Source organism: Gobius niger (assembly GCF_951799975.1).
Source record: "Gobius niger genome assembly, chromosome: 1".
NCBI lineage: Eukaryota > Metazoa > Chordata > Actinopteri > Gobiiformes > Gobiidae > Gobius > Gobius niger.
The window spans coordinates 71,537,058-71,554,514 of NC_136852.1; the positions used below are offsets into that span (position 1 = coordinate 71,537,058).

The 17,457-nt window shown below is 43.6% G+C and overlaps 1 protein-coding gene across 3 annotated transcripts; it reads right to left on the reverse strand.

Moving 5' to 3' along the window:
- Positions 1 to 2,199: 2,199 nt before the first annotated feature.
- LOC306959627 (NACHT, LRR and PYD domains-containing protein 12-like) lies at positions 2,200 to 15,683 on the reverse strand (the record flags this gene model as incomplete). 3 transcript variants are annotated; one of them, XM_079551784.1, is made up of 13 exons in its annotated part: positions 2,200 to 2,631; positions 3,264 to 3,400; positions 3,679 to 3,725; positions 3,810 to 3,983; positions 4,060 to 4,227; positions 5,340 to 5,501; positions 5,593 to 5,760; positions 8,511 to 8,654; positions 9,367 to 9,534; positions 9,609 to 9,779; positions 9,860 to 10,027; positions 10,111 to 11,872; positions 15,407 to 15,683. In XM_079551784.1, the coding sequence occupies 13 exons, from the start codon at positions 15,681 to 15,683 to the stop codon at positions 2,215 to 2,217; spliced, it is 3,963 nt and encodes a 1,320-aa protein (XP_079407910.1). In that variant the 3' UTR covers positions 2,200 to 2,214. The 3 variants fall into 3 exon arrangements, with proteins under 3 accessions (XP_079407910.1, XP_079407911.1, XP_079407912.1); XM_079551785.1 differs by lacking the exons at positions 4,060 to 4,227; positions 5,340 to 5,501; XM_079551786.1 differs by lacking the exons at positions 2,200 to 2,631; positions 3,264 to 3,400; positions 3,679 to 3,725 and having other exon boundaries at positions 3,815 to 3,960.
- Between the last annotated feature and the right edge of the window lie 1,774 nt (positions 15,684 to 17,457).

Below are 17,457 nucleotides of genomic sequence, written 5' to 3' on the forward strand. Positions count from 1 at the left end.
AAAACAAAAAAACAAACCCAGGTCATTTGTATCTGCTGTAAAGTCATGTTTGTCCCAGTTCCTCTGAGTCGTGGTGCAGCAGGACTGATGTGGACAGATGTTACAGAAGAAGCTCATGAGGTTCATTTCTTCAACAGTTACTATAGTAACTATTTTCTCCAAAGTAAAAGTAGATCTACCACAGTCCTGTCCACATCTGTCATGGTCCACCAGGACCCACCACAACTGGGACAAACATGACTTTACAGCAGATACAAATGGTGAGGATTTGTTTGGGTTTTCTTATTTAGAATGAGAGCAAATAAAATAAAATAAACTTTATTTGATTAGATACAGGATTTTCAAATATTCTTCTTTTTGTAATTGTAATAATAATTTTCCTTATATTATGTTTTTACTACAGATTTGAAAATGATATGACTCTTACATGCAGCAGAAGTCTGAAGTTCTGTCTAAAGCAGAAGCTCCATGACTTCCTTCTTCACTTCTCAGTCTGTGACTGAAGAGCAATGAGGCCTCAGCCTTTTTACTGCAAACAAAGAGCTCACTGTGTTTAGCGTCATGTTACTGTCACTCATGGTGTCTGACCTAAAGTCTCACTCTGAAGAAAGTCAACTCACATTTACACTGAGAAGGCTGGATGGGCGCCCCCTTGTGTCACCTTGCATCCAAATGCCAGGAACATACCAGCGGGTCAAAAAGACCCGCGAAGGCAACACGAGGGTTAAGAGTAGCATCACGGCACCGGCTAATCAGCTATGTGCTAACTCAAGGACATGAAACATACAAGGTGAAATCAAAGATTTGTCTAAATATCTAATAGTATATTACGTTCTCGAACTTTCTAAAACATAGCATAGAGTTCGGGAAATTCCACAGTTTCCATGGAGATCTGCCATCTTTGCAGTTGTTAGCATACATTTCCATATACTAACATTAGCTAAAAACAGTATAAAAAATGGAGAAAAAAAGCCGTGGAAGAACTCCCATTAACTACTGAGTTGCTGCTGGTAAATACACCTAACTCGCTGTGGTGTCCACAGTGTTTTAATGTTTTGTTTAATGTTTTAATGTGAATAATATTTTAACTTTTAAAATCTCCATTAGTTTACAATTGCTGCTAATCCCATAATGCTTAGCGATATGACGTCACATTCCCGAACTCTATTGCTTCCTACATCATCAAAATGCTTTACAGTTACTTAAACTGAATTAATTATGTGTCATATAGAAATTCGAACAATAAATTGTTACAAATAATGACTTTTGCTAAAAAAAACACACTTTATTTTACCCGGCAGCGTGCACGGATTGCACGCGTGCATGTGTAGCTGTACCCCCCCTGCCAAACCAGTAAACCTAGGGGAAACACTGAACAGGGTTCGCAGGTAAAATAGATTTTATTTAGTTTAATTTACAGCACTCGTGCGTTACAGCTCGAAGGTCCCGGGTTCGATTCCCACCTGGACGGGGCCTTTCCTTCTGGAGTTTGCATGTTCTCCCCGTGTCTGCGTAGGTTAGTGGTAAAAACATGTGCAATAGGTGAAGCCAGGTGTTTCTGACCACCAGCCTGGCTCCACAGCATGGAGACGGGTCCCCTGCTCCCACAGGTCGCCCAGAGACACTGAGGATGGGTCAAATGCAGAGAACACATTTCTCTAGAGAGATTTCTCTTCAGAGAATGAAGAGATGAATAAAGTATAACTTAACTTAATTTTTATCTGATCTTTGTTTCATTCTTGAGGAATCATTGAGGGTAAACACTCATGTACAAGTTGAGATATAATACAATTAATCACACCGTTTTTTAGTTTTTTTAAATTCTGAATTGTGTGTTCCAGTGTGTTCCAGGTGGCTTCAGCCCGAAACACTAAATGCCATCTCGCCGTCCCCAGACTATTGTGTTGTAAAATGATCATAAGATACAGCAAAGAGTTACGATACTGTGGCACCATCTTACACATAAAGGAGTCCTGACCAGGTATGTTCCAGCTCATACAGAATACAATCATGTGGCATCTGCCAGTGATTTATTTGAGAGCATAATAATAAATTAAACTTCTTAACCCCCGCCTTAACCAAGCGCATTTTCTCCAAATTTAGCTTTACCCTAATCCATCAATCCACCAATCCTCCTCTAAGATTTTAATGCACGAAAAAAAGTGCGCAGTTCGCACCCATGCAACGATACTGACGGACAGTGACTAAAAAGAGTTATTCTGTGGAGCGCAGGGTGACGGAGGGGCCAGACCCCGTTATGGTCCAGAAAGAAAGGCCAGCAAACAGCGGCTCAGTGAAGGCATCAGAGAAACTCTGGAGGAGAACCAGCCTGTCTGAAAGCACCAGGTAAAAGGCCAGGAGCCGAGAGTCCGAGTCCACATAGACCCCGAGAGTGTTGGAGCCACAATCCGAGTCTGGAACCCTGGACATCACGAGCCGCCGGTCGTTGTGCCAAACTGAGTAGTATCCACTGGAGTAGTAGAAGCCCCAGGAGATGCGATTACACCCGAATTTACCTATAATACATTTTCCTTTTCTTGAGATGCCTCTGTATGAAACTGCAAGTCTAACAAGGCCCCGGCACTCCAGCTCCAGGAAACATCGACCAGTCAAGGGCTCCGCAAACAGCACCTGCAGCAAACAACCACCATCATACAGCAGACACAACAAGACATGGTCATCAGAGGTCAAACGATGGACCTTCTAAACCCAGCAGACACAACAAGACATGGACATCAGAGGTCAAACGATGGACCTTCTAAACACAGCAGACACAACAAGACATGGACATCAGAGGTCAAACGATGGACCTTCTAAACACAGCAGACACAACAAGACATGGACATCAGAGGTCAAACGATGGACCTTCTAAACACAGCAGACACAACAAGACATGGACATCAGAGGTCAAACGATGGACCTTCTAAACACAGCAGACACAACAAGACATGGTCATCAGAGGTAAAACGATGGACCTTCCAAACACAGTACACACAACAAGACATGGACATCAGAGGTCAAACGATGGACCTTCTAAACACAGCAGACACAACAAGACATGGACATCAGAGGTCAAACGATGGACCTTCTAAACACAGCAGACACAGGAAAACTGGCAATGACATTATTTAGCACCAAAATAAGTTTTTGCCTTTTTCAAAGGCCTGTACATTAATTGTTCCTGTGAACACTATGACAGGATCTTGTAAAGTTTGAACTCTTTAACTGTTGCCCCAACTGATTCCTAACTTTACCTGTTTTACCTGTGCCCAATGTTCGAAGCGGTCCTGATGCGGAGGATATGGACGCTCATGCTCCTCACACCACACTGTTCTGAGGTCCGCCGACACACGCAGTTTTGGGTGCATGGAGTTTTGGTCAGGACACGGCACAAAAAGGTCTGAAAACAATAACATCCCACTTGAATCAACTCTGGTTTAATCTGGTTTAGTCCTGTTTTAGTACGTCAAGGAGCACGAGCATGTGGAGACCGAAATATGATCTCCTCAACTAATACAGGAATCACATTTGTTTCTCGTCATAGATATACTACATAGATATATTGCATTTTCCAACCAATAAAGTGAAAGACAGTGATAAATATGCGTGTGAAATTATTACCAAATACCATAGCAAATTTGTTTTGATCAAAAAGGGTCTTTGGTCGTTCACACTTACACTTGTTCAGACCAGGTTTCAGTCGAAGTGGTCCACTGTGGTCAGTCCTGACGACAAAGACAAGAAACAAGACGACCAGTAAGCGTTCCTGATCTTTTACACAGTCTTTTTTCGTCTCCATCTGCCAGTACCTGAGCGTGTGCAGGCTGCAGCAGGAGTCTGCGCTCAGAGCCTGCAGCAGCTGGAGCCCCGTCTCTCCTGGGTGGTTGTAGCTCAGATCGAGCTCCCTCAGATGACCGGGGTTCGACCTCAGAGCCGAGGCCAGAAGTTCACAGCCAACTTCTGAGACCAGGCATCCAGACAGACTGAAGTCAAGGAACAAGGTGCACAGTTAGGAGCCGTTCTTAACGTGAAGTTTCAGTTTAATCGTATATATATCACATGAGAGTCTGCAGCCTGCAGGTGGTGCTCCTCAGTCCAGAACACAGCTGCTCCACTCCTGAGTCCTGCAGGTCGTTGTTGCTGAGATTCAGGAGTGTCAGACTGGAGGAGCTGAGGAGTGAGGCCAGAGGAGCACAGCTGAGAGCGGACAGGCCACAGTTCTCCAGTCTGCAAAACACAGCTCATATAAACACTGAAAGAAATAAAATACAGGTTCATGTTGCATATGGTTTTAGAGTAAACTCTCCCGGATGGTGGGGGTACATACGAGAGGAAAGGAAGATTGTGCGTATCAGAAAATTGCTCTTCGTGTTTTTTTGTGTGTTTTTTTTAATATTTTATTGCAGGGGTAGGCAAGTTTTCTTGGCGGGGGGGCGATTTTCTTTATTGTAGATAGACCGAAGCCACTGATTATTAGCCCAAAGTACAGCACAACACTGGGAAAATGACCATCTTAAATGAGATAAATGACTTTAAATTGCTTGAATTAAAGTTCTTCTATGTTGAATTTGAGTCGGTTTGAACTAATCCAAGATACAAATGCTATGACACAAAATTATCTGAATTAAGAGAACTACTACTAGAGGTTTTATTTTGTCTAAGACCAGACAAAATCTACTCAAACCTTAGATTTAATCTGTTAATTCAAGTAGATTTATGTAATTTCTTCCTTAAAACTATTCTTTTTTCCAGTGCATTTCTTTCAAATGCCAGTGTTGTACATAATATCAATCAATCAATCAATCAAACTTTATTTATAAAGCGCTTTTCATACCGAAAGGTATTACAAAGTGCTTTACAGATTACAACTTTAAAACAATGCGCCTGGGACAACCTCCCATATATATACATTTTATATATTAGGATTAAATAAATAGATTAGTCAGTTAAAGGCTAAGCTAAAAAGGTGAGTCTTGAGCTGCTCTTAAAAACATGAACGTTCTCTGCAGCCCTGAGCTACTCCTAATCGGGTGTATTGACAGTATTTCTACCTTTTGTTCTCCCATTTAACTCTAATAATGTTAAAAGTACTCTCTGATTTGTGTAATAATGTTTCTCAAAATCATCTTGAGGGCCAGAGGAGCAGTGCTGGAGGGCCGGATATGGCCCCCGGGCCTGACGTTGCCTACCCCTGCTTTACTGTATCTATAAATGGGATTCTTCTGGGAGTGGTTTGGTTCATGTGAGGCTGTGAAAACACTTCCCAAACTGCTCCAGGATTAGCCTTAGTACCGTACTATAACCATATTAAATAACTGTAGTCTTGTCAGTGAGCTAACCTGAGCTTTATCAAGGCTCCCTTCAGAGCAGCAGGGACCAGACTCTTCAGTCCTGAGTCCTGGAGAGCGTTGTTACTCAGATCCAAATCCTCAACCAAGTCCAAATCAAGGACTGAGGACAGGGGAGCGCTGCAGCTCTGCGTCAGCTTACACCCGGCCAGTCTAAGAAACAATACAGACTGCCCGTCTATGAGGAGGTGGTGGCTTAGACTTCACCAAAGGGGGACTAGTTTGAGTGAATGGTGTCCTTCACCTGAGGGTCTGCAGCCTGCAGGTGGCGCTCTTCAGTCCAGAGCACAGCTGCTCCACTCCTGAGTCGTGGAGGTCGTTGTTGCTGAGATCCAGGAGTGTCAGACTGGAGGAGCTGAGGAGTGAGGCCAGAGGAGCACAGCTGAGAGCGGACAGGCCACAGCCGTTCATCCTGAAACAAGATACATCATCAAGTCCCCACATGTGGTGCTTTTCTCTGCGGATAAGGCTGGATAATAATATGTAATATAAATGTAAAATGTATAGAAAATCTCAGCAAAACGCCTGATAGACTCTGTTTTAGACTTAATGATTATAAAAAGTGCCATATTGCTGCCTTTGCGTATATAAAACAGACTGTCCCTGTTTACTGTGAGGTGAAAAACTGCCTTAAGCTCAGGACACACAGCGGCATGGTACACAGTGAGCACTCCTGCTTCACAGCAGAAGGTCAGGGTTTGATTCCCCTCAGGGACGGGGCCTTTCTGTGTGGAGTTTGCATGTTCTCCCCGTGTCTGCGTAGGATTCATCCTACACATAAAACATGTACAACAGGCCAGGATGAATGAGAGTGTGTGAGCGCATGGGGCTCTCTCCGCTCCACAACAGTCTTTTTTGCCTTGTTTGTTTCCTGTAGCTCCTCTTGTGATGCCTCCTCTGTGCTGCAGGGGGGGCTCTTGGTGCCTCTTCAGCGTCTCAGAAGAAGAAATGTGTAGGTAACATTCTGGATTCTCTCCTTAAACCCTGTCATAGCCTTGGACTGATTTATTTTAGAAACATAAAGTCATTTTTTTGCTGATGAGTTGCAGATCTATTTGCCACTAAAGTACAGCTCTAAGGATGGATCTGTGGATGGAGGCCAACTTTTTTATTCTTTTATTACATTCATTGTGTCTTCTTGAGTAATACACTTTTTTTGGTTTCTTTTTAAAAGACACTAGGTTGGAACAAACAAAAGCTGTTCAAATTACCTTACGCGTTTCGACGGACAAGGAACCACTTCCGTCTTCGTCAGAGGCGTCTCCCGACGTGCATGATGCGTCTCTTATTGGGAAAGTTGTAGTTCCCAGGCGTGGCCACACTGACATAAGCAATAAACCTGTCAGTGTGGCCACGCCTTCCGCCGTGTGCTGGTTAGTGGAGAAGTGCGTCCCATGTGTGCGCCAGGGTGAAGGCGCCCTCATCTCTGTTGATGGATCTTATTCCTCGCTTTCTGATTTCTATGGCCTCCCGGATCCAGCGCTTGTATTTGTGCTCTTCTGTGCCCTTCGGAAGGCGTGGCCACACTGACAGGTTTATTGCTTATGTCAGTGTGGCCACGCCTGGGAACTACAACTTTCCCAATAAGAGACGCATCATGCACGTCGGGAGACGCCTCTGACGAAGACGGAAGTGGTTCCTTGTCCGTCGAAACGCGTAAGGTAATTTGAACAGCTTTTGTTTGTTCCAACCTAGTGTCTTTTAAAAAGAAACCAAAAAAAGTGCCAACTTTTTAAGTCTAAACAAAGATAAGACAGAATTTTTAATTTTTGGAAATTCTAATTCAAATGTTCTTGAGAATTGTGACGGAGCCATTGGCCGTCTGGCCTCCTTCTGTCAACCTTTTGCAAAATATCTTGGTGTGTTTGTAGACAATGATTTTATTTATTTATTTATTTATTGCAAGAAGTGTAAAAAATTAAAAAAGAGACAAAACCAAACACACATGAGGTATGACATAGGACGGGGTAGGCAAGTTTGCGTTGTGGAGGCCGATTTTCATCATTGCCAAAACACCAAGGGCCGAACTTCAACATTATGGCCTGAAGTTTTTTCATGCCAATGCCAAGTGGTTCTCAAGTGGTTTTGACTTTGGGACCCACCATTACCCTCAAATGACAAGCCACGACCCAAATACAACTATAATTTGTCATATATTGTATAAAATATTGTATTTTAAACCATTTTTTATTGAACAAGCAGTAGATATGCTTTTAATAGATCAAAACAATCCAATAATATTCATTTTAACAGACTCTGGTGTGTTTCCATGCAGTTTCAGATGGAAAATATGGAAGAAAAAAAAAGGTTCCCTTGACCCACTGAAAATGGTTACGCGACCCACTTTTGGGTCACTGTTTTACGTCTCCTTACAGGGACCAGAAAGTGACAGCGCATCGACCCTGTGTCAGCTGCTCTACATTGGCTTCCTGTGTATTACAGGATGAGGTTTAACCTTTTACTTGTAGTTTTCAAATGTCTCACTGGCACAGCTCCTCTGTATATGTCTGAGCTCCTGGACGGGTTTAATCCCTTCACTCCCACCTGAACCGAGCACATTTTCTCCAGTTTGGCTTTACCCCTAGTCCAAAAGATTCTGGAAAAAAAGCTGTGAAAATAGCAACAAAACTGAGACGAAAACAATGATGGAAATGTGACAAAAAAGTGAGAAAACATTGACAAAAAAGTGACGAAAAATTGATGAAAAAGTGGCAAAAATGTCACAAGAAATTGACAAAAAATGGTCGAAAAAATGACAAAAATGTGACCAAAAAATGACCAAAATGTGACAAAATGTGACAAAAAATGGATTAAAAAAATGGACAAAAAAATGACAAAAATGACAAATGTGACAAAAAATTGACAAAAAAATGACATGTGACAAAAAATATGACAAATTTGACCAAAAAAATGACAAAAATTTGATAAAAATTTGACAAAAAAAATTGACAACAAAAAGACCAATTTATAAAAAATGGACGAAAAAATGACAAATGTGACAAATGACAAATGTGACAAATGACAAATGTGACATGACAAATGTGACAAATGACAAATGTGACAAAAAAATGACAAAATGTCAAATCTGATGACGTGAGGAAAAAGATCCTCTCGGTTCAGGCGGGAGTTAAGAGGTTAAAAGTCACACAAACTGAATCTCACCTGAGAGTCTCGAGACCAGAGTTCAAACCCAGTCCAGGACAGATCCTCTTCAGGCCCTTGTCCTGCAAAGTGTTATTGCTCAGATCCAGGACTTTAACAGCACAAGGTCCCCAGCTGTCTCCCGACAAACCACAGCTCGCCAGACTGGAAGAGACAAGAGAATAAAGTATTCCTTATTCTACCACAGTTTGGTAAAGAGAGTTTTAACATATGATCTGGCCTTTGAGAAATCCGCACTATGGCCAGACCCGCCAGACTTTTCCTCTTCTTTACAAGGACGTGTAGTCTGGGAGCGGGTCCGGATGGGCCTGATCGACAGATGGATTAACCAATCAGAGAACCCATGGTTACTCACTCCACTGTTAGTAATAGATGTAGTTTGTATTTTGTGTCAGAATTATTTCTTTTTATTACTTTTTTCTTTAGAAATGTTAGGAATTTCCATGTTTTATTCTATGTTATGTTTCTCAACACTGAAATATAGATCTTAAGTCTCAAGTAGCATTTTCTGCAAGTACCTTTTTACTCTTTCTTGAGTAATTATTTGGACCACTTGAGTGAAATGAATATAAACTAACATTGTACTGTTTACCCGCTCTGAAGACATGAAAAAAATAACTAATAAAAATCACACCACAGACTGAGAAACAGCCCATCTTCTGCCAAGTCACCAGGCGACTCTTGTAAGTTTAGGTGAGAGATGTTTTAAAAGTCATTGAGCGACAGATACCTGTGTTTGGATCAGTGAAACACAAACAGAAGTGATGTGGCTGTGAGAAGATTAAACAGAACTATTGCTCTAATATAGAAGATACCTGTACATGTCGCTGACTTGCATCATAAACATGAATTATACCTGAGTGTGTGCAGGGCACACTGGGGCAGATTCTGGATCAGTGCTCTGGCTCCGAGGTCTTGGATGAAGTTGTGTTTTAGGTCCAGTTCCCCGAGACGGCTGCTCCCAGATCTGAGAACTGCACTCACAAAGGCCCCCGTGCCTTCAGACAGACCGCAGCAGCTCAGCCTGTAATGACAGAGTTAGGCCTCTGATGGACAGTGTGCAGTGAGTTTGAGATGTTTTGAAGCATAGATTTGGACCTGAGCGTCTCCAGGGGACAGCAGCTCGTCTTCAGCCCCTCACAGAGCAGCTGCAGTCCCGAGTCCTTCAGAGAGTTCCTGCTAAGGTCCAGTTCCTTCAGCGACCAGTCCAAGGAGACAACAGAAGAGAGAAGGCCAGCGCTCTGCTCCGACAGTCCACATCCGCTCAACCTACAACCAGACAGGAGTGAACATATGTCAACTCAATACTACTGAGTTCACCACCTCGATGAGGGGAGTCTCGTAATAACCTGAGGGTCTGCAGCCTGCAGGTGGTGCTCTTCAGTCCAGAACACAGCTGCTCCATCCCTGAGTCCTGGAGGTCATTGTTGCTAAGATCCAGGAGTGTCAGACTGGAAGAGCTGAGAACGGAGGCCAGAGGAGCACAGCTGAGGGTGGACAGGCCACAGCCACTCAGACTGAGGAGAGAGATGGACATGAGAGACGAGAGTCAGGATTCAGTTGTTTAAATCCCGTCTGGTTCAACATAGTCAGGACTCACATGGCTTTGGTGGAGGCTTTGACGACCGGGAGCAGCCTGAGCAGTGCCTCCTCTGAAGGACAGAAGTTCTTCAGGTGGAACTCCTCCAGGTCTGAGTCAGAGGACAGGAGGATAAAGACCAGTGCTGTCCACTGGGCGGGAGACAGAGAGTCCAGACGCCCAGAGCTCAGACTGAGCTGGAGCTGCTGCAGCAGAGAGTGTTCGTTCAGCTCGTTCAGACAGTGGAACAGGTTCAGGCTCCTCTCCACAGAAGTACACCTCTCTATCCTCTTCTTGAGGCACTTGACAATGTCCTGCCTGCTCTCAGCACGTTTCACCTGATTTTGCACTAACCCACTCAGCAGCCTCTGGTTCTGCTCCACAGACAGCCCCAAGAGGAAGCGGAGGAACAGATCGAGGTGTCCGTTTGGACTCTGCAAGGCCTGGTCCACAGCAGTGCGGTACAGACCCGGGGGTTTGAACATGCCACTGAACAGAGAAGAAGCCTGGTCCTCCAGCAGCACGTTGATGCCTGTGGTGTAGAAAGTCAGATGCACGTGAAGAGCAGCCAGGAACTCCTGCACACTCAGGTGCACAAAGCAGTAGACCTGGTCATCATAAAGTCCACTCTCGTCTCTGAAGACATCGGTCAACACTCCGGAGTACACTGAAGCAGCTGCAGCGTCCAGGCCACACTCGCTCAGGTCACTCTCGTAGAACATCAGCTTTCCTTTCTGCAGCTGCTCAAAGGCCAGCTTTCCCAGAGAACGCACCATCTCCTTGTTTTCCGGAGACCAGGCCGAAGCCCCCTCCAGCTTCCCGTCGTATTTCACGTTTTTCTGTTTGAGCTGCACTACCAGGAAGTGGATATAGAGGTTGGTGAGGGTCCGGGGCAGCTCCAGGCCCTCTGTGTGCCTCAGAAGGCTGTCCAGGACAGTGGAGAGGATCCAGCTGAAGATGGGGATGTAGCTCATGATGTGGAGGCTTCGGGACGTTTTGATGTGGGAGATGACGGCTGTGGCCTGCTGCTTGTCTGTGAACCTTTTCCTGAAGTACTGCTCCTTCTGCTGATCCGTAAATCCTCGCACCTCTGTCACCATGGAGATGCAGTCAGCCGGGATCTGATTAGCCGCCGCGGGGCGTGTGGTTATCCAGAGGCGAGCGGAGGGAAGCAGGCTCCCTCTGATGAGGTTCACCAGCAGCTCCTCCACTGAGGCGCTCTCAGTGGGCTCAGTCAAGACCCGGGTCCGGCTGAAGTCCAGAGGAAGTCTGCACTCGTCCAGACCGTCAAAGATGAAGAGCACCTGCTGGAAGATGTGGAGTCCTTTGGTTTGACTGAAGCAGTGGTGCAGCAGTCCCACCAGGCTGTACTGTTTGTCTCCAAGCACATTGAGCTGTCTGAAGGTAAAGGGGAACAGCAGCTGGACGTCTTGGTTGGTTCTGCCTTCAGCCCAGTCCAGACTGAACTTCTGAATGAGCACCGTCTTCCCCACACCAGCCACGCCCCTGGTCAGCACGGCTCGGACCGGCTCTCCAGTCGGGCTCAGGCCTGTGAAGAGGTCTGTGCAGAGGAGCGAGGCTTCAGGGTTAGCACTGGCCTGGATCTGATGGACCTCATGCTCGGACCCGTGTTGGTCTCTGGTCTCTGAAGGGCTGAGGTAGAGATCCGTGTACACATCTGAGAACAGTTTTGTACTTCCACTTTTGGACACTTTTTCACAGATTTTTTCAAACTTCTCTTTGAGCTTGGCCTGAAGTCTGCGCTGGTACTGGGTCATAATCTCTGCAGACAAGACAAAGACAAAGCCATGTTTTTTTATGATGTTCTGTCACTTTTTAGAAAACTGATACGTGTACGAGTACTTTGAACGTTATTCAACTGCATTAACAAATTTTTAAAAATATGATAATCGTATTGAGATGGTTACCTCTTACTGCATGATGTGAACAAGCCGTAGATTTCCCTTTAAGACTGAAATCATGATCAAAACAACCCAATAACATTAATCTTAACAGACAGTTAGTGTTTCTGTGCAGTTTCAGATGGAAAATATTGAATAAAAGTTCCCTATAGACTCGCGACCCACTGAAAATGGTTCCGTGACCCACTTTTGGGTCCTGACCCCCCAGTAGAGAATCACATTATATATGACCAAGTGGGATGTTCTGACTGGACATTTTTAACCTCTTAACTCCCGCCTGAAGAGAGGATCTTTTTCCTCACGTCACCAGATTTTTTTTTCCCATCATTTTTTAGTTGGGTATTCAACTCATTTTTGTAACTTTTTTGTCATTTTTTGTCACATTTTTGTCATTTTTTGGTCATTTTTTTAATCAAATTTCTTTCATTTTTTTGTCACATTTTTTTCCCATATTTTTTTTAATTTTTTGGTCATTTTTTCATTTTTTTTGTCCTTTTTTTTTGCAATTTTTTTGTCACATTTTTGTTACATTTTTGACATTTTTTGGGCAAATTTTTAATGCATTTTTTGTCATTTTTGTCACATTTTTGTCATTTTTTCGTCATTTTTTTAATCAAATTTTTGTCTTTTTTTTGTCATTTTTTGTCATTTTTTCGTCATTTTTTAATCACATTTTTGTCATTTTTTGTCATTTTTTGTCAAATTTTTGTCAATTTTTTTTCCTTTTTTGTCAAATTTTTGTCACATTTTTGTCCAATTTTTGTAATTTTTTCGTCATTTTTTTAATCAAATTTTTGTCATTTTTTGTCACATTTTTGTCATTTTTTCGTCATTTTTTTGTCAATTTCTTGTGACATTTTTGTGACATTTTTGCCACTTTTTCATCAATGTTTTCTCACTTTTTTGTCACATTTCCATATTTTTTTTGTCTCAGTTTTGTTGCTATTTTCACAGCTTTTTTCCAGAAGCTTTTGGACTGGGGTAAAGCCAAACTGGAGAAAATGTGCTCGGTTCAGGTGGGAGTTAAGGGGTTAAAATACTGACTATTTCTCGCATTTTAAGAGTACTTTAACAAGTATTTGACCTCTTATTTGCATAATAATATTCCTCAAAATTGTCTTGGGGGCCACAGGTTCTGTGCTGGAGGGCCGGATCTGACGTTGCCTACCCCTGCGTTAAACGATACCAACATCATCCGACTGGAAATAAATCATTGGAAATGGAAAGTGTTGATGCCTGTTGGTCCAGGGACAGCACTGAGGAAAAATAAATAATTATGGAGTAAATTCACATTGTTTTGCTTTCTGGTTCTAGATGACAAATACAGGTATTGAAAAAGGTGATATTGATGTCATTGATTTCATGAACCAAGGATCAGACTCAAAAAAAGGGGGAATCAGCACAACTGGACTTACTTTTTAAAACAGAGCTGACAGTTCCATCCAACCATAAGTTGTGAGCGTCAGTACTTCCTGTTTGTATTCATTACCCATGGAGATTAGCTCAGACTCACTTGAATAATAATATTTCCTAAAAATCCGGTTGTGGCCAGTGAGTTCCCACTTATTCCCTTTTATGTTTATTTCTCATTAGTATGAATGTGGTCTGCTTGTAGATTTAACCCTTTAACTCCCACCTGAACGGATCACATTTTCTCCAGTTTGGCTTCACCCTAATCAAAAAGCTGCTTGGGAAAAAAAACACCAAAATAGCCACAAAAAAGGAGAAGAAAACAAGGATGTAAACGCAACAAAAATGTGACAAAAACTCAACAAAAATGTGACAAAAATGAAAAGAAAAAAAAAGAAAAAAAAAACATTAAAAAAAAGGAGACACAACACAGCAACAACGCCAGGAAAAAGATCAGTTTTGTGGGTCTTAGCTTTCAAATGAGGTGTTACACAGGCCTATATAATGGCCAAAGAGGACAGAATGCATTTGGTTTAGGCGGGTGGTAAGAGGTTAATAAGGCCATTTTTTAGTCACATCATTTCCATCCATCCATTTTCTTCCACCTGTCCGTTGCCGGGTCATGGGGTTAGTCTGTCACGATAACAAATTTGAAGTTCGATATATTGAGGCAGGAAAGTATCGCGATAAACGATATTATTGACTCTAACGGTACTAGGCATAAAAATGACAGTAAACCTTTGTTCTAAAAGTGCATCATCATATCCTAAAATACCACACAAGCTGCAATAAACATGAACTATAATGAAACTCAATTTGTTTCTGTTAGAAATCTAAGGGCCAGATCTTGTGGTTCTTAGCGCAGGCTGTAGAGCAGACGACTGCGCAGACGGGTGGAGCTCCTTGCAATCTTCAGTGTCAGACCTGGAGCAAAACGTGGGCAGGACAGGGGGGGGGGGGGACAGACTCACATTGCAATGTTGTGGTGCCGCCCCCTCCCCATGCTTTCCCCAGACCTGAGGAAGGCGGTGGTTTGCGAGGGGGGGGTTCTCTTATAAACGCGTAACATGCTGATGCAGCGAAATGTTTAATAAAGATTAAAGAAATAAAAGTGTCCCTCCGCTGCTGCAGATCCAAGACGAGCGGGCGGGACAGAGAGGCAGCAGCCTCGCGTTGGACACCGTTCGAATGCGCAAAGTTACGAAATGTACAGGATTTAATTGATCAGAAACTGTCATATCGGCTGCAGAGGAGTTGCAGAGTTATGCAGCAGTTGCAAGAAAACTGTAGCGTATTGGAACATTTGCGCTGCAGCTGCAGGATTCTTGGAGTGGTTGAATTGGAAAAAAAAAAAAAGTTGCCCTGCCCCCTGTAAAATGCGCTTCTTTCTTTTGGACTGAGCTGTGGCTACAGAAGGAGCATCATCAGGAGGTAAAGACTGACACACGATGGAAATGTCTCTCCTTAAAACTCAGATCAGACCTGGTGTTGTGGCACTTGAAGACGTGTGTGGTTTATTTATGGATAACTGATGCTTTGGTGTTGGGGTGTGTGTGTTGATCTACTGTATCAAAGTAAACCCAGACTTTTCAAGGCAATTTCGCTTTTGTTTTCAATTTGACGTCGATTCTAAGGAAGAAGCCAAGGCAGCGTGATGTAAAGAAGGTTGCCACAGAAGAGCGTCTCCAAGTGCTGCTTGTAATGAACCACGCCTCACTCGGCCTCTTTTTCTTAAATAACGCCCTCTCCCGGTGCAGCCTTTAGCGCCACATGCAAAATCGCCAGTCACAAGATCTGGCCCTCTGTTTGACAAACGGTTGGTGAGTTTCGTGATTCAAAATCTCGTGCAATTAACACAGAACCGCTATAACGCCACGTCACCAGCAGACGTCCGCCCTTCGCTGATTGGTTTACTCCCTGTTTGCTCGCGCATGCACCGCTGTGGAAAAGACTCAGTCGCCGGTGAGTCTGGTTTCTGACCTCACCTTCAGGCTGGAAGGGGAACTGCGACAGCTCCAGTGCCATGTGGTCCATGTTCATTTTAAGGAGGATGCTCTGGGCGACTTGGATGCAGTGGAGGCCGTACACCTTCATGATCTGGTCAACTGTCTGTACCCGGTTTGCGGACTCCAGTCGGCTCACTGGGACCCAGGGCAGGCCCTCCAGGATCCCCCTCTGCTCCAGGAACCACTTAAACACCTGGAAGTCTTCAGATTTAAGATCCTCAAGGGTCTGGAGCAGGACCTCGCTTGGGGTCAACATCTGTAGCAGGAAAAAAAACATCCACAATATTTTAGAGGTTTAAAAATGGCAAATGAAAGCTGAACCTCCAAACTAAAAAGGATCTGCACAAGTACAGGGTAGACTGGAAACTGTTCTGAGTCTGTGAAGTGCATCGATACAAGGCAACAGGCAAAGTGTGTGGGTCATTCTACTTTCTGATCTGAGGATCAGCTTGAGAATCAAAACAGACTTTTACGTCATGTAAAATGTTTTTGTTGTTATTGTGTATTAATCAACTTTACAATTGTCAGTAAAATCAACATTTAATTGTAATGTTTTTTATATCTGGGAACACAGACACAGTAGGACAGGGGTAGGCAACGTCAGGCCCGGGGGCCAAATCCGGGGAGATGTTCCCTGTCAGAACATCTCGCTTGGTCATATATAGTGTTAAACAGTGATTCTCTACTGGTGGGTCGGGACCCAAAAGTGGGTCATCGAACCATTTTCAGTGGGTCGCGAGTCTATAGGGAACTTTATATATATTTTTTGTGTCTTTTATGTATATTTATTGTGTCTGTTAACATGAATAACATTCACATTCACTCATCATTCATCATAATTTCAGTATTAAAGGGAAATCTACTGCTTGTTCAACAAACACCTGTGTGTACAATATTTTATATGATATAAAACCAATTTATTTGAGTCCTGGGCTTGTCATCCGAGGGTAATGGTGGGTCCCAAAGCCCTGACACTTTACAACCACTGATGTAAAACATTGGCATTTGCAGAAAATAGTTCTTTACTTTAGGCTACGATGTTGAGGTTCGGCACTTCGGTGTTTTGGAAATGATGAACATCGGCCAGTTCTACACGGCCATCATCGAGTCCATCCTCACCTCCTCCATCACCGTGTGGTTCCCGGCACTACAGACCGGGACAAGCATCGACTGCAGTGCATTGTGCTGCAGCTGAGAAGGTGAGTTGGATCACAGCTGACCCTTCTCACCCTGGACACGGACTATTCCCCCCTGAGACAGGAGGGGAACAGGCTCATGAACATAAGAACCTGTTCCATTGCAGCAGCACATCATCAGTGAGGTCAAACTAACCTGTCTCACTAGGGTCTAAGCCCAGCTCACATTCCCCAATAGTGGGTGAACAATCCAACGCTTGGTGGATTCTGCTTCACAGTGACAGGATGAGACGTCACTATGAGCACTTGGCCGCCACAGGCCAGTTATCCCTGAGCGCTGTGTGGTGTGTCCACATTCTTACTCCTGTGAATGCACTCACACTGTTGGTCTAAGTCAAGTGCTACTGTCTTCACTGTAGTTTAAATGTAACCTTCTTACGCATTATCATTGCTGTTCATAACCACTGTTCTGATTCTGATGTGTAAACAAGTTACAGCACGTCAAAAAATTTGAAATTTAGAACATTAGAAGACAAGTTTAAACAAGAAGCTAGCCTTATGCATAGAAAAGAAGAGCCTGTTTGTATTTTAGCTGCTAAAATAGACCCAGTAACATATATTGAAATGTGCACTCTCTTGTAAAACTGTACTTCTGCTTTGTTCAGTAACGGAAGTGCCAGGCATTTTCAACAACAACCCAAAAAGACTAACATGCAAAGCCCCTTTGCTCTGTTGCAGTGATTTACTCAATGCATTTACTGTTTGTCCCCCCCCCCCCCCCCCCCCCCAATGTAAACTGTTTTATTACCTTGTTCTTTGGTTGGTTTGGTCCTCCTCTGTCCCCCACACCTGAGGCTCAGGAAGTGTGTGCAGTTTATAAACTTCCTCACGCAG